The sequence below is a fragment of the Plasmodium fragile genome (genome assembly GCF_000956335.1).
Source record: "Plasmodium fragile strain nilgiri unplaced genomic scaffold supercont1.43, whole genome shotgun sequence".
Taxonomy (NCBI): domain Eukaryota; phylum Apicomplexa; class Aconoidasida; order Haemosporida; family Plasmodiidae; genus Plasmodium; species Plasmodium fragile.
The window spans coordinates 64,269-90,228 of record NW_012192623.1 but is presented as its reverse complement, the minus strand read 5'-3'; the positions used below and the strand labels follow the sequence as shown (position 1 = coordinate 90,228).

The window sequence follows — 25,960 nt, the reverse complement described above, 5'->3', positions numbered from 1 at the left end:
TATTTTTCAGTTGCAATGCATGCTAAACCAGAGAAGTGAACACAGAACAGTTAAGACACTTAAGGTTGTGAGATAAGGGGTTGAAGGGCCATTGCACGTTGTTCGCAAAATGTCAATAATTGGTAATATTTAGTGGCACGACAGAACCATAGGTAGGTTAATGCGAAAAATTATTCTACATCTGATAACGCTGTTTTTAAATGTTTTTACTTCTAAGTGTGTAAAGGATATGCAGACATACGTATTTTTTTAAACCCCAAATTGAAAGAAAAAAATGTAAATGCTACATAATTATTTTTCTGCATTATTTTTCATACTCTTTTTACAATTTCTTGAGAAGTAAAAAATTTTGTTGTGTATGATAAATAGTGAAAATTAAGCAAAGTCAATTTTTCCATTTTTTTGAAATATACATTTTATCAGAACAATTCATTGATGTGTTCGTTACATGTATGTATATAGTATAAATGTAAAACTACTTAAAAAGGTGCATTTTGAAACTGTGTAGAACACATAACGGAAATTTTGCATGTTAATGCGTTAAAAGTTCCGTTTATCTTATCATTGTTGACTTCCAATGCACACCTTTTACAAAAGTAAAAAACCGAGTGGCCACTAACAGCATTCATCACCTTTTGTGTGTCGGGAATTCGAACGAGCACACAAAATTGTGCTTTCCGAAGTTGGAGGATAAATACTATTTAGTGCCGGTTAGAAAAAAAAAAATTGAAAAACACACTGTAGAAGACATAATATTTATGCTAAATATAATTTTGTTGACGAAGTTCACAATCTGGAGTTTGCTCTCTTTGTGATTTCCGAATTAATTTTATATAGAAGAACCTTCTGAAGTATATTCCATTATTACACACGAAATTGAAGAAGGAAGTGGTGGCTATTCTTTATTAATAGTTACACACATACATATATTTATTTAAGAGTACAACTGGAAAATATGGCTGAACGAAATTTAACTACACCTGGATTAACAGATGGATCTCCTACTTCCACATTAATAACATTACTTGAAAGTGCAGTTTCTAATATGAACATTAGTAGTTCACCAACGACTTCTACTGCAATGAGCACACCATTCAGTTCTCCTTTTAGAGGAGAGTTACCTACAGACGCACCTAATAATATTGCATTTCATGGATTACTTGCCAATACAACTACACAGCCTAGTGTGTCCCTTCTTGAAGATATAGTTACATCTGCAACTACTGGAGCACAAAATTTTGTGCGTGATGCAATAAACACAACAGTAGGAACAAATGTATCTACATTAGGCGAAGTCCTTACAGAATCGGCAAACTATACCATGAGCACACTTCGAGATATGGTGGAAAATGGTACTGCTACCACTATTAATACAACTTCTCCATCATATATGAATATCACCACAAATGAAACTAGGATTCCACATCATTCGTTTAACTTTTATCTACCTCTTTGGATAACAACAATGGTTCTGATATCTGTTGCTATATGGATGGCTATAATAATTTTGGTAAGGAGATATGTTCATATTCATATGTATTTATATTCATTTTTAATTGTTCCACAAATTTTGTATACATTGAACTGCAATAATTTTTTTTTCTCAATTTTTAATGCATCATTTAGAATATTTGTGAGATAAGCAATAATAAAAAAAGTGAAGAGGTTCAATTAAATGACATGTTGAGAAGACTACATGCGGATTACCAGAATATGTCTAATGCACAACGTAGGAGGCGAAGGGGAAGACCTTATCATGAATCACTTTATACTGTGGAGGAAGGTGGAAGCGATGAAAGTGACGATGAGGATTAGGCTGAAAGCAATGATAAGATGGACTATGGGGATAAAGGTTATCTTTTTGGTTCAAAGTATGATTCGTTCTTTTTGAGTTCACTGAGATTCTAATAATAATATATCACATTTTTTGAATTATTCCTTATATTTTCTATATATAAAAATGGAGCATTTACCTTTTTATATTCAAAAAGTGTTCATGCAGTAAATGATTAACCATTCAATATTTTTTATTCACCAATGTAAGATAAATTAAATAAAGCATGGGTCTAAATTTTTGTACATTAATTTTACGTATTCCCGAACGAACAAAAAAAGAGATCCCTAAAATATTGACCATCGATAATTTTCCTTCTAAACACAGTGCTTAAATACACAGCATTTCAAAAAGGATTTTTCCCTTTCGGAGTGTCCTAAAATGTGTATAAGTGTTTATTTTCCCATTGTATACTATTGTACACTAGAACAATTTTATTTTGTATATGTTTTTAAAAATTAACATGTATAATAGAAAAATAAATGAATTTTTTTATTAAGTCAATTTTTTCACACAATTTTTTACTAAATAGTAGTGCATCTTAATGTTAGAAAAAAATGTGTCGATTGAAATGAGATGTACATTATTTCTCGTTTCCTTCAGCGTGGGAGTAATTTTATACTAATTATATAGGCACAGTTATGTGTGGTACAATTATTCTGTGTAGAAGTCATTTAGAGAAAAACTAAAGAATGGTACAATTATTTAAGTTTTGCATTTAATTAGGAAGCAGAATATATCAAATTTTTCTTCTTTTTAAGAAATTATTTTATTTGATTGAAAAACGGCATGCATTTTTTTTTTTTTTTTGTTCTTCCTGTAATGTAAGAACTATTCTGTGAGCATGTAAAAAAAAAAAAAAAAAATGAACTGGTTAATGATATGCATATGCAAAAAAGAACAAAAAAGAAAACTCCTTACAGCCACTAATAATTACATTTAAATTAACACAAAATGATGAGAACAAAATAAACTTTAATCTGTTATTATTTCTGAATTGCTTTTCTCACAAGAAGAATTATAAATCATGATGGTAGAGGTCTATTTAATACCACATACATGCGAACCCACAGGCATATCTATTTCCTAGATTAAAAAAAAATGTAATTTAATAATTTTATAAATAAAAATAAGCCTATTTGACGAGTATACGTTCAAGTCATTTATGTGTGTGGATTAAATGTAAAAAAAACATATCATATGTTGTGAAAAAAAAAAAAATATATATATAAATTTATTTCAACTAAATCATCAACACACGTATAACCCTTACATTTTCGTATGCCTGCATGCCGCAAGTGGCGTTTGTTCTTTTTATTTAATTTGTAGAACCCCTAAACCCTGACCGTAATTTGTTAAATCCATAGCAGACGAGTATTTTCATAGCATATTTTTCCAACGTGTTTTAATTTAATTTCGCATGGGAATAAATTCATTTAACAGTTTCCATTCATTTTATGGTGTTACTTTTTTTTTTCTTTAATCATTTATCCGCGATCGTACTAATTAAGAACACTTGACAAGTACACAACACTATAATTCGTAAGCAGAAAAAAGCTTAGTTCGTGCTTCATATGAACAATGAAAAATTCTGTAAAGAGAGGAAAGCTGTATGATTAAAAAAGGCAAAATAAGTATAGAATGTTGTTGCTTGCCTATAAATTTATTGATATCTAACTAGTGCAGAACACGAAAGTAAATAAATATGATTGTAACATAAGAGTGCTGAAGTAGGCTTATTGTACAAAAATAAAATGTGATCAAGTTAATATTTTTATGTGTTTGTTTAGTATGCGCATTTTAGTGGTAACATACGTTTTAGGATTTCACTTTTTTGTTGAATTTGCATCGATACTAATTGTGTCTATAGTTAACTGTTGCTTCCTATCTGTTGCTCTTCTTATTTTATGAGGTACAGTTAAGGTTTTAAATTACTCATGTAATGCAAATAATACAATATAAGAGCGTTCAACTGTGATATTAACGTTGTTGCCGAAAATAAAATTGTGTTATATATATTCTACATTTTTTTTTTTTTTTCCTGCATATACTGTGTCTTAAAATGAAATATTTCTACAAATTGGCCATAGTTTTATCCTATATTCATACATATTTCATGCAATACAGATGTGTGAGAAAAGTAGTTTTAGCTGAAAATGAACCTGAGTGTGGTGTAAAATCAGGAGACAGGAAAGGCTCATGTGATGATACTATTATAGAAGTTATAAAACTTTTTTCTTTTGACACTTTGGAGGAAGAAGCAGACGAACAGAAAAAATCTGAAAAAGAGTGTGCAGTTGGAGAGGAGGAGGAAATTGAATCTGGAGAAGCATGCCCAAGAAGAAGCAGATCATTTTCAAGGCCAGCATATGATGAATTAGAAGATAATAAAAAATACAAGGGGAAATATGAAGAAGAAGTACAGTTGGAACATGTACAAGAAAAGGAAACAAGTTCAAGTGAATCACCATCAAAAGACGAACCAGAGCAAACGCCGAAAAATACGAATGACCCGGAGATACATGAGTTTAGACATGTACTAATGGAATGTAGTAAAATACCTTATGAAATTAATGAGGAAGTAATAGAGGGATATTTGAAGGCAAGGATACACGGACCAGAAGAAATTTCTCAATTGCATAATGAGTATCCGTTATATTTGTCGAAAGGTATTGACTTTGACAATATTCGTATGCCTTTTGGAGTAGTACAGGAAAACTTTGAACAGAAAAGTGAAACGGAATTATTCGAAATGTTACATTTTGATGATTTCATGAATATTCAATTATTTGATTTTTTAAATACTACAATGATCGGTAATTTATCTTTGGCAAGAATTAATTCTTTATATATCCAACAACGCATTAAATATCTACCATGCTATAGTTATCTGTTGGAGTATCTTGGTAAAACAAACACATGTTTTAACATATACCGTTTTTTTAACAATAATATGGGAACATATTTATCTGAGGAAAAAAGTGACATTTGCAATTTTAATGATGCAAAAATAAGGATTATACAAGAAAAAAATATGAAAAATAGTAATGCAGTTGAAAGATTAAAAGAGATACGTAAAACTAGGCATTTGACTAATAGCGAACGTGAGATCGTGGGAGATATGATTTTTTACCAAGTTAAGAATATATCGTGTGTAAAAAATATATTATCTTTCTTTGCTCGAAAACGTACTAAAATTAGGAAAGATGCATTGCTTATTTCACAACATTTCCCTTTACCTAAACACTATATATATAGGGATGATATTCTTTTGACATCCTTACATTATACTCTCAGTTATGCTATTGTAACACTTAGGCCATTGATGATTAAAGTTGTTGAAAAAGAACTAATAGAACGTAGTGAGTTTTATTTTACTTCAGCTTTAATAAACAACTTATTAGTTGTACTAGAGTTTATAGAGCATAATTCACAATTGTGTCAACAATTCTTTAAGACATATAATGATCTCAGTGGTTTTTGCCCACGTGTGCAATCAATTGAAGATATAATAATCACCTATAATTATTTAATGATGAGGCGTCAAATATGTAGTATAATGTATAATATATGTAAATTACATTTAAAATTTCAATATTGCGAATATCAGATAACTAATTACGAGGATAATATTTTTGGGGATTATGTTAGTTTAATCGCTTCATTAGAACATACATTAAATGATGCAAAAAATTTGCTTTAACGGTGAATACAAGATATGTGGTTATATATTTAGGATTTAAATAAGAACGAAACGAATAATAATGTGTACAAAATCATTGCAATTTCTTTGTTGTACATATTACAGAATAACTTTCTTTATCAAAATATTTTGAAATATTAAAAGAAAAGTAATTCTTATTCTGTTCTACATTTGTAAGATAAATAAGACAATTTTTATTGTCTTTTTTTTTTTTTTTTTTTAAATAATGTGAAACGAGTTTGTACGTCTTATCATGATGAAGAATGTTCTGAACAGTGCTGCAAGTATATTTTAAAAAACACAATAATGTGATGAATATATGTGCTGTGATGATGCATGTTGGAGAATGGGTTTTAAAATTTTTACAGAGCTCAGCCATTTAGGAAGATTTACCCATTAACACATATGTACACACATGTTGGGAAATAATTATGATTAAAAAGAAGTTATGCATGAATGTTTGTTAAGAAAAATAGGAAATTTTAAACCATACATGTTTGCATCCTTTGTTTGGCACATACATTTTTTGGAAAACAAAAATCAACGTGGGAAAAAATTCCCAAGTGTAAATGCTTTAAATGTCGTGACGAAATTTACATTCACATATTGTGCATATTTATGAATATTTTTAAAAAGCTTCGTGCGCAAATTTTTTAATTTTTAAGAACACTATTGCAATTATATTATACGCAGATTCTTTAAATTAAATTTTCCATAATAACGAATTCGTTCAGATGCTTTTAAAAGGTGATATAAATGACGTAAAAAGTAGGAATAAATCTTTTTATCAAAGAAAATTTACAAGTATAGTGGTAAATAATTGCGGCATGCTTATGACACAGATGATTGGCAAAAAAAAAAAAAAAAAAGTGGATACATTGTTACTCCATGGAGGTTATGAAATGGGCCAGCTTGTACACCAATAAATAAGACCAGTGGAATTCATGTCCAAATTGAACAACTTTTACGAGAACAAATTATATGAAATAAATACACATATACCCCCTAATGAACAACTTGTTCCCACATAAAATGCCCTCATACAGTTTTTAAAAAGGAATTACTTTATACATATAAATTAAAAGTTCTGTTAAATTGGCATGTCTGAAGAAATTGCATACTAAAAGGTGAAGTGTGTAGAAAGTATAATGCATATAATTTTCACGGATTATTGCATTAAGCAGTGTTCCATTCATACGTGTGAAATGCACAAAAGAGGAGAAAATATTTCTGAAATATAAAAAGGGTTTTATATGTTTACGCATTTTTTTATTTCATATATGTGTCCATAACCGTGCTTTTGTTAACACAATTTTGGATTTTACAACACGAAAATGGTGATAACATCATTTCGGGAAGGCAACATATATTCGTTCTACAAAGTTGCGCTGATGAAACAGAAATAGTGTATTAATAGGGAAAACGATGTGTGTGCACTTAAAATATATAACACATTTTTGTACGGATGAACCTGAAACGGGGGTTGCTATCATAATGGGCTTTTCACGTAAGACTTGACCTTCAGCGAAAGTGAAGGTATTATCCATGTAGTTATCATATTATGATTACTCATAATGATGATTGAATTTGGGGGGTGGTACATAACATATATAATTATGTTGTTTGTATATTCAGAGGGGTACTTATAAAAATTATATGTTTTGCATTTGAAAAAATGAGAATGAAAATGAAAGCGTAGAATGAAGCATATGTTGTTTAAAGAATACTTAGAAGAAAAGGCAAAGATATGTGTAAAAAAAAAAAAAAAAAAAAAAAAAAAAAAAAAAAAAAAAAAAAAAAAAAAACAATATAATCCACTTAAATTAGCATGAACAGTGTACACTTTTTTTTTTTTTCCTACCTTAAATAGGGTAAAGAAGGCAGGAAAGCATTATTTTACTAAAAGGTTTGTAACAGTTCTGATGCCTGTACATTTTATGTATGCATAACATAAAATTATATATGTTCACGATTTTGTGAACGTTCACAATATGATAATCCGAAGGACAGCCCAATTTACGTTTTAACGTAGGGATTAACCATGGTTCAGTTATGTATTATGTTTGATAGGAATATACTCATGTGCACATAAAAAAGGATAATCTTCGTGTACACTTCAAAGGGGAAAATAACTGATGATGGGGCTATTGTAACGATGGGAAAAGCTTTGTCTAACAAGTTTCACGTATGTCTGAATTTATCTGATTGATTAGAAGTCACCATTATTAGTAAGGCAGGTAGATATGAACGCCTTCGTAATTGCTTTTATTTCATTTTTGCTAATTTTCGTCAGAATAACTTTCACTTTCCCTTTCCGATTCGTTGGATTTGTCCATGTCTGGTTGTTCCGCGGTTTCCTGTGCGTCACCAGAGTTAGGTATGTCATCATCTATCGGCAAATCAATAAATTCGGCGTTGGCTAATCCTTCCTCTACATTAAGAGGTACCTGAAAGGATAAATGAAAAGGTAAATTGCACATTACATATGTAATGTATACAATGTATATATAATAAACAGGCGTATGTATAAATATAGGTACACGTATTGCAAAAATGTTTTGGGACATTGTTCAACCATGCCGAAGGAAAGCAGTATTCCTCCATTCGTACCCCAACGGAAGAGATCAATCCTAGGTAGATCACAATAAGCGTAGTAGCTAAGATGAATATGAGTCTAGAATTTGCAGTTACCACATCAGCTGATATTACATTAGACAATTCGCTATGAATGTTTTTTAAGTCTTCACTAGTCACAGAGTTATTATCAGATGTCATTTTCAACAAGGGTACCTTTAAATAAAGCAAAACAACAACAAAAAAAAGAAAATTAACATTGATGTGAAATATTATTAATTTTTTGTGTCCACATATGTATATATACGTATAATATTATTCTGTGTCATTTTTGTACATGTAGACAATTAATTTATTCATAAAAGCTCAGAGTTCTCAATTACAATTCATAGCATTTATTCGTTTCTATTTTTGTTACCTATAGAAAAGTTAGATCAATGGTGAAAAAAAAATTATAAAAATCAGAAAATATACTCTACTGCTTGTATTAAAATAATAAATGGAGTAACGTTCTTGTAATATTTTTGAGGTTAAATGGAAAAAGGGGATTTTAGGTACAAATGGATTTATATGTCAACATAAAGAAAAATACAAGTAACATGTTTTGTTATTAGTTCTATTTTATTCAATAATATTTCCTATATTGGGGATAAAAATTGGACTAAAAATTTTACAATAATTTTATTTTTAAATTTGCAAAATTATGCTAAGGCGCAAGAATAAAATGGCAAATTAAAACATTACAAAATTGCGATTTAAATTGATGCTACAATTATATATCATGCATAGAACAATTAACCACACAAGAAGTTTTGCTTAAGAAGGAGGGAATAGAAATAATAATTTTTTTTTTTAAATTAAAATTAGATTATTTCGGAACTGCTAAAATTTTGTCATTCGTATTTTTTTTTATTTTATTTTTTTTTTTGCCATTAATTATAAATGTACGAAATAGAATAATTCTCTGCAGCCACAGGTTTTGCAACAGTAAAAAAAAAAAAGAAATGTAGAATTAGGCATGGAGTTATGTAAGGTATAAATCACGTTTACGTAGCAGAAATAGCGGCATCTTTAATGGTATTGTTTCCAATGTGTTATTTCAGGATGCGTTCGAGTTGTTATATGTGTCTTCTTAAGGAATATTCGTTTTATTTATAAATAAAAAGTTCATTTCTGCAGCATCACTATTTCGATTTTTTTTCTACTTCAATAATTTGGTCATTTTTTATCGTTTATATAATTAAAACAATTAGAAACATCAAGAATAATAAAATGAAAGAAAACTATGCAGTATTTTATGACATGTGAATTAATTTGAAGCATTGTAAAGATACCTGCAGGAATGAATCTTCATGAGAAAAAAGAGCGCTTAAAGAAATATATAAACATTAAGTTACATTCATGAGGATGAATAATGGGCAACGTATACAAATGCTTTAAAACGAATGAACAAAAAATGGCAACATTAATTTGAAGTGTAAAAAATGCGAAGAATTTGAAGAGCATGAACAAAATGCTAAGTAGCAGAATCAAAAAAGGAAATATTCACCTTTTTAGCAGGTTCCCAATTTTTGTTCTAGCATTTTGTTTTTCATGGTATGGCTATTTTTGGCATATGTGTTTCGTAACAATGCAGTTTGTTGTTGTATTGACGCGGGATAAGCAAGCAATTTGAATTGTTCTAGGTTATGAAAAACATATGTCTATATAATTAAATATAAATATGAATATATGCAAATCAAAAGCGCTGCGCCTGAGGTAATTAAGCAGTTATGCATGAAGCTACACATAAGAATTCTGTGTGCAATTTGTAATTATGCCACCTGTTGATGATCAACAGTTAGTGGCCAATATAATACATGATGAATGTGGCAATTCACTGGGTTTACCTACATATGCATACATAACTAAGGATAGTTGTTCACGAACATATGCGCAGTTTTATTGAAATATTTGGTATCGTATATGTGTCCATTTACGGGGGAATTCACTAAATTTTTTTCCCTTGTTGAATAAAATACGACCGTTCTGTGTAATTTTGTAGATGCATCGTGCTGAACGCACCATTTTAATAAGTTTTTCTTTTGCAATGTGCCAATGTGCTATATACGAATTGAGGTAATATCATCGAATAATTGATGAAGAACTATCTGTACAAGTTAAAATGAAAGTTAAATTTGCACGCAAGTTGGGTTGTTTTTTTGGATTCTTTCGTTATATGCTTAAAAATTGTATACTCGTGCAACCAATTGTAAAGGAACTGAAATAAGGGTAATTTCATTCTTTTTAATGCGTATCATTTTTGAAGTTCATAATGATATGCTGTTTAACTGATATGTATAATCCTATTTTATTATATCCGTACATGTGCACAACTTTCACGACATAAAAATGTAGATGTGCTTGTCTAAAAATGCGATTTTTTTTAAAGAACAGAACAGTTAATGCAGTTCATAAAAAAAAAAAAAAAAAAAAAAAAAAAAAAAAAAATGTGGTATAATGATTTGATTACAAAGACAAAAATGGTTACAATGATGAATATGTAAACGGGGAAGAAAGATAAGTTTTAAAATGTTTTCATGAAAAGGAGCAACACCAATGAATTTCTCTTAATAAGTGATAAACTGTTATTTCTGAATATTGGTACTGGTTAATTTTTACTATTTGAATGAAATTCAGTTTGACTATATATCCTTTTGCATAATATTTAATTACGTTTGTGCAAGGTTAACGAGATCACCACTGTAAATTATATGTCCTGTTAGATTAAGCTGCTGAAACGTATTTGTTATTCATATATTTGTTGCGATGTGTAAGGAAAGTAATTTTTATTCATAAATAAATTTGCCGCAGAAAATCTTTACAATTTATTGTTTAATTGAAGAAAGGGGGCTGGCAGAATATATATAAACCTTTTCCTCATATGTTTCCTCATTTTTTTTGATTATTTCTGTCCTTCAAGAAATGAACGCATTGGGAAGGGGGCACGCTGTTATATGCTACAACAACATGCTACCCGTAAATATTGTACAAGATTTTTTTTTTTTTTCCAAATAATATGTCGTTTGACATGAACATAAAAAAAGCTTTTTATATGCAACTTATTTGTTTAATTTTTGATGTAACTGGCCTCTATTCAATTTCACCACAAAGTGCTATTTTTTTTAATTGCATGCATTCGCACAGAAGACCACTAGTGGTCTTTACATGTGCACACATATAGTTACTCATTTTGGGGGTAGCGGGATACTCCTCAAATGATATTAATATTAGTTATTCGTTTTGAATCATCCTTTTATAAAAGAAATATTTGTTTCCTTATCTCTTAATTTGTTCTTCATTTTTGAGAAAAATCTTTTTTTAAATCCACTTAAAAGTGGCATGCAACTGTTCTAAATGCAGTTGTTACGAACCCCGCATGCCTTTACCAAGCATATGCGGACACATAAAATGTTGTGTTTTTAAAAAAACAATTCTTTTTATTTAAGGTTTAAAACATCGTAATTAATTATAAGCCAAGCAAACCACATGAAGGTTTACCTCTCACTGCAAGCACATATTTGTTGATACGTATATGTATGCATTGTTTACCACACATATAAGCTTAAATTTCATCGATAAAATATTCTGCAAGCAACATAAATAAACATGTTTAAAATGAATAGAAAAAACATAGAATAAAAAATAAAAATGAAACAGTGGCAAGGAAGAGTTGCATGTTATTAAGTTGACACATTATCAAATCAACAAATTAACACGTTAAGATTTGGACAATTTTATGTTACGAAAATTGTTCAAGTGCTTCGGCAAACGAAGAAAAACCTCCCTCCTATAATTACGCTAGTATGTGTAGTATATGCATACAAGTTTTTGTATCCTTCCTTTTTTTTTTTTGCAAAGGTGTTTTTGTTTTATTTGTTGCACGAAATGAAAATAACCAACGTGTATATTTTTATCCTTATTTTACTCTTTAATATTTTATTTGAACCCCATTTGTGCAATGTTGTCATAAAGAGCAGTGAATCGCATATGAACAAGTCTTCCATTGATGAATTGAATAAGAAGAGGAAAAAGAAGGTGATATATGCAGTTATTGGTATAGTGTTGGGCATGCTTGCCGTAGCCGCAGGTGGATTCAGAATGAGTTATAAAAGCAAGAAGCCTTCCATATGGGATGATTTAGGCCAGGACGCGCATGGCATTTTAAACAGCACAATAGCACAGGGAATATGGATTGCAAAGAAGAACATGACCAGGGACACTATGCCAGTAGAAAAGTTATTACCGCGCATGGATGAAGTGAGAAGTATAATAAAAGAAGAATTGGGACAGAGAAAGTTGGATATTGATAAATATGATCCATTACAAATACAAGATTTTTGCAACTTTTCGATTTTTAATATTAGAGAGTCTATTTTATCATTTCAAAGAAATCTAAGATTAGGCATATGGTAGATCAGACTTTAATGTAAAAGTATAATAATGTTATTGGATCGGTTTGTACAGATTCAACGGGTGTGAAAATACATCTCCCTTAAGTTGAAGAGAAAGACGTATTATGACCATTTTGTTGTGATAATAACCTGCATGTTATTTTCTATATTTCTTTAGCAACACCCATGTCATCATTATTGGGAAAGTTTTGTTTTGTTAATTAAAAGAATAATATATAACATTGACAAATGGCGTTTATATAATTATAAAGGGGGAAGAGGCACACTTTATGTTGTTCAGCCTGTCTACATTCAATCATGTGTAAATTTTTTTAATATCTTATTTGTACTCATTTGTTTAGTTTTTGATTTGTCTTTTATTCTCCATACACTGTGTTTTGACGTTTTTAACTTCTTTAAATTTTCTAATTTTTGTTGTGATGTGTGTGTATATGTATATAGTTCCGTGTCTTAGCGTATGTATCAAAGCGGAATTTTAAAATAAAACACGAGAAATCATAAATTGACATATACATATATTAGAAAGGATTATATATATTTTTGGCGATTTAAAAACCAGCTTCTTCCGAAAGTTATAACAGGTTCTCAGTATAAAATAACGTTTTCGTGTTTCTTTAAACGTAGAATGAAAGGGCACAAATTAGTGTGGTAAATGTGAAAAATGGCAATATACATAATATGGAATGACATTTATCAAAAGTGGGAAGAACTAATGAGAATTTTATCCTCGCCTTTTTGGTGAAACATTTCTTTAACATGCTTATACAGGGGAAAATTATATTTACGAAGCCTATGATATACTAGTAAACCAGTCATGATATGGGATACAATTAAAAAAAAAAGGCAATAAAACATATTTTAAAATGTTTTGAAGTCGTTACAAATGTCATTTATGCTACACTGTTGCTTCAAAGCGGCATAAAAAAAGAAGAAATGCAATTTTTTTTTTTTTAAATTGTTCGCAGAAATGTTCCAAAAATCTTGAGTACGCTTATACGTTCTTACGAATGTGTGGTTATAACACATTTGTAAAGCGGAAAACAAAAAAAAAAAAAAAAAGAACAAAGAAAACGTCTAATTTGATTCTGTTGAATGATTTTATGTAATGGAATTGTATAGAGGTGTAGAAAACGTGTTCATAAGCGGAAAATTACAAAATCAAGTTGTTAGTTCAGGTTAATTGTTTTAAAAAGAATTTCATAAATTGTTAAACACAATCTTACACAAACAGAAAAAAAAAAAAAAAAATATCAAGTTGAGATACCTAAAAAAACACATATTTCACAGAAGAAACAGAAAAACCTTTATTAATGCAAATGTATACAAAACGATAGAAGTTTTACCGAAATAAAACAGAAATGGAATTCTTATGCTTAAGCTACATTTTACATAAAAAATGGAAAAAACAAAAGCAGGGAAAAAATGGATGAATTCTTGGATCGACAGTATTGCTCAAATTGTTAACCCTGTCTACAATATCAATATATAGGTGACATTACAATGATGAATTTATAATGAGAAACTGTTAATCTGCTAATTTATGTGTGACACAAAGGTGTCAGAATAAATAAATGGAAACACATCTATACATATATACACAACTGTACATATGCATGTATGCATCCTTGTTTGGATGAAATAAGAATTTTATTACAAATAAAATTTACATATCATTATCTTTAATTAGTGCATCTTGTTTGTGTACTGATTCTAAAGTAAGAGACAAACAAGATGCGGATAATTCCAGAAAGTTGGTTAAACCAAAATAACCTTAACAATAGGGTACCCACCACTGGGGCATATGAAATATTACTTAATATAGGTAAGTAAAATATTTCCAAATTTTTATTCACGCTAAATTTTTTTTTTGGTATCATGTGATTTCAGATCGTATTTTACTATTTCTGCAAGATTCCATTTAATAAATCATCGTGCATATTCATCATTAATTCGTGTGCGTCTCTGAAATATGAACTGTTCTCATCTACCAAAAACCACACGGGGAATACCTTTTTGTGGAAGAAATGGCTTTTTCTATTTTTTTTTTTTTTTTTTGAACTCAATCGTTTTGTTCGCTCTCTGTTCAGGTTTCTTTCTTTCCTCAATGTTTTCCTTTACGGCAGTTTTCTTCACCTTAGTTTTATTTACTTTAGGCTTTTTATCCCTTAGGTTCTTTATTCTGAGTTCTTTTACCCTGAACGTTGCTGCCCGCCTTCGCCATCCACTTTCGCTCCAATTTTTTTTGTTTCGTCTTCATTTTAAAAAATACGCCTCTTTTTTCTTCTGCCTATCTGGTGTTCTCCTTTTTTTTCTTTTCTTTTTTGTTGTTATATTTTTAATTTATTCTTTTTTTTCACTTTCTTTTCCATCAGTCTTTTGTTTCACACAATTAACAATATACTCATTCATCAATTCTTGGGTTAACTGACCTTGTATAGCTTTTTTTCCCATATTGAATAAGGACAAATGTTCTTTGTTAACCAAGTATACATTACGATCAAAAATAACATGAAAAGTAAAAGAGCATAAATCTAATAATCCATAATTTTTACGTGGCGGTCTCGGTTTTTTTCCATTAAGAATGTATGTGTAACGTTCTATAGGTTTAATTTCGTCTTCTTTAACTTTTACTGGTTTTTTAAATATTCTTTCAACCACATCGTACTCTTGCACTTCCGTAACTGGAAGCTTTTCTCTAAATCCGTAGGCGGCTTTTTCAAATTTTTCATCATATTGCTTTACCCCGTCTATTACATCTGCTTTTAATTTATAGCGTCTTGTTGTATGTGTTTCGATATATTCATCGATATTCCCTTTGTCATTTTCCTTCAGGGCACAGACTACAGTTTCTACAGTTCTTTCGATTTGATCTACATCGGTTGGGATTTTTCTTGATATTCCACAATTGATAACCTGCGCATTGGAATTATTTCCGTTTGCTACAGTAGTTAGAGTTTGTTCGGATGGGTCATTTACTTTTTGCTCCGTTGCATGACTACTTGATTGATCATCAATTTTTGGTTCTTCTATGTTTGGTTTCTTTAATTCTGATACCTTTGATTGGGAATCTGCATACCCCTTTAATCCATAATCCCTTGTTTCGTCCGGTGTTTCATATTCTTTTAATCCTGCAGGTGCATTATTTGTTAATCCATTTTCCTGTGCGAGGTGACTTTCCTTATATGCTTCTAAGTTATGTGATTTGTTCTGCAGTTGTTCTTTGGATATGTTACCTTCGGGATGTTTTTTTAATTCAGGTGGTTTGTTTCTCAGACCATAATCACTTGATATGCTACTTTCCTTATATTCTTTTAAATCAGGAAGTTTCTCCTTGAAGGGGTATAATGGTTTGTCATATTGTTCAAATTCTTGGAGTTCAAGAGTTAATGGATCGTTTACTCCATGCATATATTCGTAGTTATTGTTATTAGGACGTTTCTTTCTTTTCAAATTGTAAACTTTCGTTATAAATCTTTTATTCTCTTCTTCCCCTGAACGTATATTTACATCATATTCGCCTTTTTCATCTGGGAATATGATAGGTGTAATTTTGAGATTTTGTTCTTTCCATTCTTGTACATCAGAAGGTGTACATTTTAACATATTACTTTTTAACCCTTTCTGCTCCTGTGTTAAATCACTTTTGGGAATATTTTTTAAAGGATAATTTGGCGATTTCGTGTCTTTTTGTTGTCCTACCAGTCCAGTGGGTGATTTATTTTTCAATTTAATATCACCTGATTCCTTCATTCTTTTACTTCCGACTACTCCACTAGGGGGAACATTTTTTAATGGATAATATTTTGATTTGTATGTTTTTGGTTTCTGCTTTAATTTTTTCTGTGACACCTGCACTGATGTGTTTTCTGGAGCTTTGCTGTCTTTCCGTTTAGAGAGTAATTCGCTGGGTTTTGGTCCTGGTACATGATCATTTTTTGTATTATCCTTCAACTCGGATGTGTTCACTTTACCTGAAGGATGTTTTTCTGGTTTTTCCTTGTTGTTGGCTTTTAATGCCTTAGTGGGGGAGTCCTTTGGTGAGCTAGTTATCTTGCCTCCTTTTTTGCTAACTTCTGACGAACTCGAGGCTCCGTTTTTCATAGAATTGGACATTTTTTTCCCCATTTTATTGTCGTTCAGTTTTCTCGGAGAGGGTCCCTCTGCAGGTCCATCTACGGATGAGTCTTGTTTATTATTAACTTTTAAGCCACTGGGGGCTGAGCCTTTCACTGATTTAACGGTTGATTTAGACGGCGCTCCGTTTTTCATAGAATTGGACATTTTGTTCCCCATTTTATTGTCGTTCAGTTTTCTCGGAGAGGGTCCCTCTGCAGGTCCATCTACGGATGAGTCTTGTTTATTATTAACTTTTAAGCCACTGGGGGCTGACCCTTTCGCTGATTTAACAGTTGATCTGGTAGGTTTTTTATTAATTCCTGGTCCTCTCATATTGTCTCCTTTTAAGGTACATTGGGATAATCCATTCTTTATTGTTTTCTTTTGTTCTACAGAAGGTTTCTTAGCATTCTGCAATGAATGATCCTTTGGCCTTTTCGTTCTTTTTTTAATGTTTAAATCATCCGGGGTATTTGCATCTCGTGACTTGTCTCGCGTTACATCAGATTTTTTATTAACTTGTAACTCGGTGTGGCGGGTTCCTTTTAGATTTTTGCCCGCAGTTGTAGGACTTCCATTTTGAGTCTTTAATTTGTTATTTCCTAATTGAGTGTTTCCTATATTTTCTGCTAATGATCTATCATATCTTGAAGCCACCGATTTTCCAAAATTATGTGGCATGTCATAGTGTTCCCTGTACCTGGTCTATTAAAAGGATAGATAAAAAAAGAAATTGTAAAGAATAATTTATTTTGGATGTCAATTTAATGACACTTAGAGAAATGTCCAATCGTGTTATGTAGCAAAATACAAGAATAGTATATTTTAGCATTTTTGCGCCTTTTCATTTCCTTACAAGGTTACAAGAAATCCATGTCCAAACGAGGAGGCATATTACAAGTATCTTAACATGCAGATGGACAGTATTTTCCTTCGCCCCTTTATGGCAATTCATTTTATTTTCCATGTACCCTGAAGCAAATTCTCTAGTTACGTCTTAATAGGCATCGATGAAACAATTATATTTTATTATGTCGCTTTGCAGCATGCGTGATAGGGCATTTTCCTCATTACTGTTAAGGTTATAAATAATCATCAAGTGTTAAAAGGTAAATTAAAATAATACGCACACGCTATACGTGTGTTTATTCTTATTCTTAGCGTGTATGTGCACGTGTGAGTAAAGGAGGGAAGGAACAATTTCATAATAACACTAAAAAATGTAAAACAATATCACATAAGAGGAAAATATAATTCATGTTACTATTAAAAAAAAACAATATAAAATGCACTAATTGTTTTTAATATGGCAAAAAGTTTTCTTTAATTATATGTTCTTAAGTAAAGCGGTGAGGGCAAAAATAAAATAGAATAAAAACAATAATAATAATAAAAATAATACTAATGAACATTATAATAATAAAAATAATAATAAAAAAAAATAATGAAAATAGTAATAATAAATAAATAAAAATAAAATAAAAATAAATAAAAGGAAATAAAATTAATTAACAGAAGAGGGGAAAATTACAAAAAATTTTATTCTAAAATTGGAAATATGAGAACATATGCATGTTTACATAAACGCTCTAACATTAAAGTTGGACTGCGAGAGTGCATTATGGGTGATTAAAAAATTAAAACAAATGAATTAGATGTAAATGTAAAAGAGGATAAGTGCCACAGAAATGGACTGTAAACAATTATTCCACGCAGGGAACCACTTGATCCTTAGAGCGCACTTCTCCAATAATATATTCATATGATAGTTATAATCAATGGAGCAAGGTAGCGCTAAATTAAAAGTAGGCAATATTTCCATACAATTCATAAAACTAATTATAATAATAGTAGGAAATTAAAATTTCTCTTATGTTTCTAAATAGCACTTATGTCACATGCACATAAAATGGTATAAAGATTATGATGCATTCAAAAAAAAATAAGCTGTGCACAAAATATATATCTATTACAATTTTCGTATTTTTAATTTACAATAGGGGAAAATTGTGAAATAAAGCACTGGATCATTTCACGTGCTAAAAAGAATTGCGAATAAATTAATATACTCGGACAAGGATCCCCCTGCATTTAATCGTATTCCAATTTCGTTCACTTATCTATCATTATTATATGCATAAAATTAAAATAAACCAAGAAAAAGGTTCACTAATTGCCCAACGAAATAAATTTAAAAATAATTTATCTTTCAATTAAGTACTTTGTACAATATTTATATTTGTTCTTTGGTTTATAAATGTGAATGGATATTCAGCCAAAGTGTAACTAATGAATAATGAAGAATAAAAGCGATACTGCATTTGCGTATGTATAGCAAAAGTGATACATTTTTTTTTTTTTTATTACGTAAAGGGATTTATGCCACAAGAAAAAATAGCTACCCCTTTAAAATTATATAATTGAGGTATCTTTTTTGAGATGAAGCATCAGGTGGTTATTCATCTTATTCACGAAGGCGTTGTTACATCACAAAAAAGAACAAGTTATATGTTTCATCTTTTGGAGAGAGACGTTTTTCGGCAAATAAGGATTGTACACCTTGTGTGAAAGAAGCGTCATAAACCATTGAAAGCTGCTACGTTTCTACAATGACACACAAATGAACATTATAAAAAACAAAAAAAAAAAAAAAAAAAAAGAGGGTTCAACATATTATATAAGCATATGTATATATGTGCTTACAGCAGCGTGTGTCCTTGTTCCAGTAACAATAGGCACAATGAAGTGTAAAAATAACGACTGAATTTTGTCCACAGCTGGAAAAAAGGGCGAATAACATCACCATGTGTGTATAACGAAACAATGAATAACTCGTTATGCTATAAGGCCCATGAGATGAGCCCCTTTGTGTAGTGTTAAACCTTTAGGTTAAATATAATACAAAAGAGATAGCAAATAATGCTGTTAGTTTATACATTTCACATGTAAGAAAAGTGATAAGGAACTTTAAAAAGGGATATTCGTTCTTTGTAAACGGAAGTTTAAATATACTCGTGAACAATGTATTTGATTTTTTTTTGTTTGTTCCTCTGTTATCTTTCTAAGTAATGCTCTGGGTCATCTCTCAAATCCCATTGCGCCTTAAGCAATATCAAGAAGTACTTAAAATCTTCCTCACACCATTGCATCAAAATTTTGACAATATTTTTTTTTTCATCTAAAGTAATCGTTGGGTCTTTAAGGTTTTTGATCATATCAGTGTGTACATTATCTGCGTATTTATACCATGTAGTTTTCCACATTTTATCACACCAGTAATGATTCATATCCTCGGTAAATTCTACGAATCGACTTCTAATGTCTATAAGAATATCATTAAGTTTTTTTTCGCAACTTTCAACAAGTTCGTTTATACTTTCAATCTCATGAAGTTGATCTTTTTCAAGGGGGTAATTAGAGTTATAAAACTCAAAGGTTTGCGTGGTTGCACTTTCTGGTTCTAATACATTTTCTTCTGGAACTCCGGGTACATTGTTATTGTTTTCCTCCGCCAGGTTTCTCCTAAGTGTGATACGTGTCGCTTTACCATTATATGATTGTGTAGATTCCGTAGACAATTTATTAACATCTCTGCAATTGGAAATTACGAATGCGCGTTGAGAAATTTGTCTGCTTTTTTATTCGTACTGCTTAAATGTTCATGTAAGAAAAATGGAAGCATAAAGGGATTCGAAAAAAAAAAAAAAGAACAAAAAATGTGTCCACACGGGCGCATGTGTACACAATAATCTGATCAATTTTACCTATACTCAAGGGATCCTTGGAATGTGCACAATAAAAGGAATAAATATATAATATTTGTAAAAAGGGTGACTGCATTAATAGTTATATTTTTATTTCTCGATTTTATTGGCGAGATGGAAGACTCCAGTGTAGGAATGTTAGCTCGATATGAACCACTGTTACCTTCTGAATTGACATCTAAGAGACTGGAGCAACACTTCATTTTAAAAATAATACATTGTCAAAATATTTGGGTGATAATTTTAATGGTGAGTAATTTTGTGAGATATCCCTTGCCTTATTGGCATATTCTTCTGCTCACAAAGGAAATATAGCAGTGATAATTTGTAAACTGCTATTTAATAATATATATATGTATTTTTTTAATACAGAACAGAAAAAATTATAAATAGTAATTCAAAATTTGAATTCTGACGAAGAAAGAAAGGGCAATAAGAAGTGTGGGGCAAATACAAAACAAACAAACATTGACGATTATGGAACAAAATGCTACCCAATTAGTTGTTGTTAATCAGAAGAATATAGCAAAAACAGTAAATCGTTTTACTGAGACAACATTGAAATTTTTAATATTATATCCTAAAATAAATAAATAGAACAAATATTAAAATAACATTTAATATAATTAACACTTGTACAACTGTAGGTTCTGCTAAAATGTGCTTTCAATATATGTTGTCCTAACATTGTATATTAGCGTAAGCGCAAATCTGACTATGTTACAATTTTTTCTCAATTTAATATTCGATTCACTCATATCTTGTACTTTGAAAATTTGTGAAAAAGGAACCGTTATTTTTTTCTTTAGCATGAATGCTTTATTTCCTTTAATTTATATATGAAGCGAAAACTCTGCTTCCTCGTTTTTTACGTAAAAAGCCACCGCGATTTTTTTAAGATCAAAAATGGCACGAATAAGTGTGATATTGTACATGTTGATATATTTACAGCTCAGTTTAGTATATAATAACATTGCACATATATATATTTTCAAACAATAATTGCACAGCTAACTTAAAGCAACAGCAAAAAATAGATTTACGCTGAATTTTGTTTTTTTAATATTAGGTTCCAAATGTCATTAGAGCATAATTGCAGCATAACTAGTATTCTATATATAAGATGCCAATGAGTACTAAAAATATATAATAAAAATAACATAGTATGAGGATGAACACACTTATTTATTTTAGATGTAACACTGCAGCTGCATGTAGTGGTTCAAGAAATATTGGTGATATAGATGTTGAACAACTATTATCAAGCTATGGAGCTCTTGTACAAGGTGAAGCACACGCAGGAGGCCACAATTATGTTGAAAAAATTGGAACTGACTGTAACATATTTATGAATTACTTTTAAAAAGTAAAAATATATTTATAGCACATATTTTACAGAAAAGATGGTAAACAAAATTGAGAGGTTAATAAAAGGTTATCACATAATTGTGTAATACATATCCTTCTTATAATTTAATCTTTCATTTTTATGGTAACATGAAAGCTGCAAAGAATTATAGTCATATGGATGTATTTTTTCATTACAAGACGCAAAATTATTTGTCATCTATATTGTAACAACCCTTGTAGCCCTATTATGTACAGTAAAATATATAAAAGTATATTTTGCCAATTTTTACTTTTCACCCTTGTGTTCGTTTGTATTTTACAAAAATTTTGTGAAATGTAAATTTTCAGAATTTTGGTGAGACTATACCATCAGCATTAATGTGGATAATATATGTACCAATTTTTGTGCGTCTTTTCGTAATTTGAATAATTTTAGGAAATTATAAAAACCGCTTGCACACATTGAACATTCTTCCTTTTGCTTAAAATTGCATTTGGGGAATGTTCAGGATTGTTGATAATGATGTAGACAATGCGAAAAGTAATTACACCCATATAGCACTTTTTTGTGTAATTCCTTTTTTTTTTTTTTTTTACTATTTTTTCTTTTTTTTTCAATTAAATGAATGAGAAAGATTCAGCATGATAGTTAACATTTTTTTCAGTTTAAATGAGGCATAATTAGCATGAACAGGAATTACACGAAGGTCTTCCCTTTTTTTTCATTTCTGTTTTTTTTTTCTTTTCTGATTAAGTGACGAATAGGTGCCATGAGAATTTTACATGAAAAAATATTCAGGACTGGGCTAAATTTATTAGAACAAGTGAAAACTTGGCAAAGGAGAATAAAACGCTTGTAAGCGACTCATGCAGAAGTGTGTCATCTGTTGTGAGCTATTCAATATACATATGTGTATACGATTAAGTTGTTGTGGCCTGTTTTGTGGAAATTACCCCAAAGAGCCACAAGTGCTCTAACCTTTCTAGGCCAATCGATATTAGAAAAAATAAGCACACTGCGGAATACAGAACAACATTAGAGTTATAATGGAACATTAAACAATTTCAGATTAGAGCGAAAAAAGAGGTGTTCATTGAGCTAGCTCAATTCTCTACTTCACTGCGATACCTAATTGAGGTAACATAGAAAAGATTTTTAGTTTTTTAGCGCAGTTATAAGAGCGTTTTTACGGGTCCATAAATGAGTTGTAATGTTTTATTTGATGTAATTGTTTTTTACAAAAATTTCTTTCAATTTTTTTTTTTACTTTCATCTATCAATAGAGGAATATTCTTCACAGAAGAACAAAAAAGAAATAAGGTGCGACTCACCAATTTTGGAATTGGTCATATTTTGAAGGACCAGGCAGCTAGTTAGAAATCGGGAAGCTTGTGTGCGAACATGTACATGTATTTATATATATACATATACGTATATTTGTATTTTTTTATATAATACTGTGATATTGACTAAACACTACATAAGAAAGTTTTCCTTCACAAAATGACGCCTTTGATAATTGAAAAAAGGTTAACCGAAACTGCTAACATTTTATATCACTTTATTGTCTGTTATTTTGGTTGTACACAATTGAAGCTGGTTTACCTGAGAAAAAGAACACGCCACCGAGATATTCATATGTTTTTATAAGAAAAATAGCTACAAATAAATTATGCTGTGAATAAAGTATCCCCTGAGCGGATGTCATAGTTTGAACTTTTTAAATATATATTTTGAATTACACACTATGTGATTAGGCAGGGGAACTAAACATACACGCCTAAACGTGCCTAATTCATTACAAGACATATATAGGATATTATCATGGCTACTTTTTTGTGTAATTCGTGTACAATAAATAATTAAATGCTAATAAGTTTTGACCATTTTATATACATTAGAAGAAAATAAATTATAAAATTTATTTTGCGCAACAGCTATGTGCGCAAGGGATTAATGGTCCATAGTTTCTTTCTACAGAACGCCGCAACAGGTGTTATCATACAGACGGTCTAAAACATCAACATGTACACATTATATGGTTCGAAAACTCTTTGTAATAAGTAATAATATATGACTATTCTATTATAAATGTTGTTGAATTATTAGAACAAATACACATTACGATTTTTTATATTAACACAACTGTTCAGATGAAGCATGGTGTTTCGCTCTGTGAACATATAATATAAAATGTACCCCACATATCCCTTAAAAAATTTGTTTGTTTGTTTTTTTTGTCAACATTTATTCTTTGAGGTTTTGTTTATTCTAAACATATTTTTTATGTTAATTTTTCCTTATTTAGTATTATGTATATTTTAGCTTTTTCTTTTTTACTATGTTTTTAACATTTTTTTTTCCTTTTTTTTTGTGATATATAAGTACATATTTCTGAATTAATATACAACGTATACATATTATACATAATTTTGTTTATATCCCCCCAAAAGAAGAAAAACATTGTTTTTTCATGTTAAGGTTTGTTATAGTTATTTTATTGTGAATACCATTTTTTTTCATTTCATTTTCTAAAACCTCGTTACTTGTTCATTTCCTGTAAACAACTTATTCTTCATATGTGGGTAAAAATTATATCAGAAAAAAAGAAAAGAAAACGAATGGATGGGATGAAGTATTTTTGTACATGTATTGGCAAGGATGAAAAAATAAAAAAACAACCCTTATTATTTTTTTCTTTATTTAACGTAAAGCGCAAAAACAATTTAACATTATTATTTTAACATTGACACAAAAAAAAAAAAAAAAAAAAAAAAAATGGATAAATTTTATTAAATGGATATAAGTAATATGTATAACGTTTATAAGTGTTCATTTAGGAAGCTTATGATTTAGAGAAAAAAGAAAAAAAAAAATCTAAAATTGAAGTCATTCCCATATAGAAACTGCGTTTTAAAAAACTGAGGCAATATTAACTATATTATTATATATATTGATGGTATATAGAGGTTAGCATTATATTTATAAAACATGTGAACAAAAATTTGATTCATTTGTGTTTTTTTTATATTGTTCTGTTCTTTGCAATAGTTAAAAATGTTCTAATTTATAATTGCGCGTATATACCATAATTTTTTCGAACTTTTGTGTTGTTAAATTTGGAATCATTAAGTATAGAAGTCTTCACCCTATGTTAAGCCCTCGAAGGCTTTATTATATTTGAATACTGTAGTTTGTATATTTAAGCTTGACGATTTTTTCTCTTTAATTATTTTTTCCCGTTTTTATATTACCTCGTAGTTTTTGATGATTCTTAAATAAATCCCCTTGTTTGTTCTCGTTGATCTAACATGACATTAAAAAATTAAAATTACAAAATATATTGTTACAAAGTCAATTAATGGGTATGGTTGTTACAATTATTAGATTTTTTTATATATTTTATTGATGCATAAGTTTATGTTGTTCTTGCATGTTAGAGATACTATGTTGGTGTAATTTTTCTCACCTTAAGCTTTAGGATAAGCATCAATGTTAAGTTACTCCGTTATAGTTAGCCATCTGTATTATATATTTATACATTTGTTTTTAAATTTAAAAGAAATTGTGACAACGTTAATTGTCACAATAATTACAGTCAGAACAACTGATTTTATGGAAACGAGAATAGAGTAATTATTTATTTAAATTCAGGATAAATGGCAAAGTTTACGAATTATCCTAGGACAACAAAATTAAATGTATTCCACCCTTACGTAAAAGTATTTTTTTTTTCCCTGCTAATATGGATTCTAACTTGTTCTAACTATGTAAGACACTAAAACAGGAAGTTGCATTGGGGGATTAATATTTCTACGATTTTTGTGACATAGTAGAAATTGCATTTCCCACTGTGCTTTTAAATATGGTTGAAATGCATATTTATTTTAACATTTTTTTTTAATACCCATTATAGAGTAAGAGTGGAGTAAATAGAGGCGGTGATGATAATTTAGCAAGAACGTCAGATTCACGATTTGACAGGTCGCTAGCCGAAAAGTCAGAGAAGTTCAGTTTTCCTTCTGGAGGATCATCCACAAAATCAAAGGTTAGATTAAAAGGAAAAGGAAACAAAAATGTAAATTATAGCATACACACACTAAAATGGAAGAATAACAATAAGAAGTGGAGGTTCTACTTGTGCTTCATTTTTTTTTTTTTTTT

General features: G+C 29.8%; 7 protein-coding genes across 7 annotated transcripts; 4 read left to right on the top strand and 3 right to left on the bottom strand.

Moving 5' to 3' along the window:
* Positions 1-955: 955 nt before the first annotated feature.
* On the top strand, positions 956-1,815 carry AK88_03633 (uncharacterized protein; the record flags this gene model as incomplete). The annotated part of the gene is made up of 2 exons (XM_012481244.1): positions 956-1,510; positions 1,627-1,815. The coding sequence occupies 2 exons, from the start codon at positions 956-958 to the stop codon at positions 1,813-1,815; spliced, it is 744 nt and encodes a 247-aa protein (XP_012336667.1).
* Positions 1,816-3,896: 2,081 nt separating this feature from the next.
* AK88_03632 (uncharacterized protein) lies at positions 3,897-5,537 on the top strand (the record flags this gene model as incomplete). The annotated part of the gene is made up of 1 exon (XM_012481243.1): positions 3,897-5,537. One exon carries the CDS (start codon positions 3,897-3,899, stop codon positions 5,535-5,537), a length of 1,641 nt encoding a protein of 546 aa, XP_012336666.1.
* A 2,279-nt stretch (positions 5,538-7,816) lies between these two features.
* AK88_03631 (uncharacterized protein) lies at positions 7,817-8,312 on the bottom strand (the record flags this gene model as incomplete). The annotated part of the gene is made up of 2 exons (XM_012481242.1): positions 7,817-7,984; positions 8,148-8,312. The coding sequence occupies 2 exons, from the start codon at positions 8,310-8,312 to the stop codon at positions 7,817-7,819; spliced, it is 333 nt and encodes a 110-aa protein (XP_012336665.1).
* A 3,726-nt stretch (positions 8,313-12,038) lies between these two features.
* Positions 12,039-12,566, top strand: AK88_03630 (uncharacterized protein; the record flags this gene model as incomplete). Its single annotated transcript, XM_012481241.1, has 1 exon — positions 12,039-12,566. The coding sequence occupies one exon, from the start codon at positions 12,039-12,041 to the stop codon at positions 12,564-12,566; it is 528 nt and encodes a 175-aa protein (XP_012336664.1).
* Positions 12,567-14,905: 2,339 nt separating this feature from the next.
* On the bottom strand, positions 14,906-17,636 carry AK88_03629 (uncharacterized protein; the record flags this gene model as incomplete). The annotated part of the gene is made up of 2 exons (XM_012481240.1): positions 14,906-17,386; positions 17,538-17,636. The coding sequence occupies 2 exons, from the start codon at positions 17,634-17,636 to the stop codon at positions 14,906-14,908; spliced, it is 2,580 nt and encodes an 859-aa protein (XP_012336663.1).
* Positions 17,637-19,734: 2,098 nt separating this feature from the next.
* AK88_03628 (uncharacterized protein) lies at positions 19,735-20,648 on the bottom strand (the record flags this gene model as incomplete). The annotated part of the gene is made up of 2 exons (XM_012481239.1): positions 19,735-20,272; positions 20,446-20,648. 2 exons carry the CDS (start codon positions 20,646-20,648, stop codon positions 19,735-19,737), a joined length of 741 nt encoding a protein of 246 aa, XP_012336662.1.
* A 1,200-nt stretch (positions 20,649-21,848) lies between these two features.
* On the top strand, positions 21,849-23,173 carry AK88_03627 (uncharacterized protein; the record flags this gene model as incomplete). Its single annotated transcript, XM_012481238.1, has 6 exons — positions 21,849-21,879; positions 22,036-22,150; positions 22,305-22,365; positions 22,595-22,651; positions 22,757-22,836; positions 23,080-23,173. 6 exons carry the CDS (start codon positions 21,849-21,851, stop codon positions 23,171-23,173), a joined length of 438 nt encoding a protein of 145 aa, XP_012336661.1.
* Between the last annotated feature and the right edge of the window lie 2,787 nt (positions 23,174-25,960).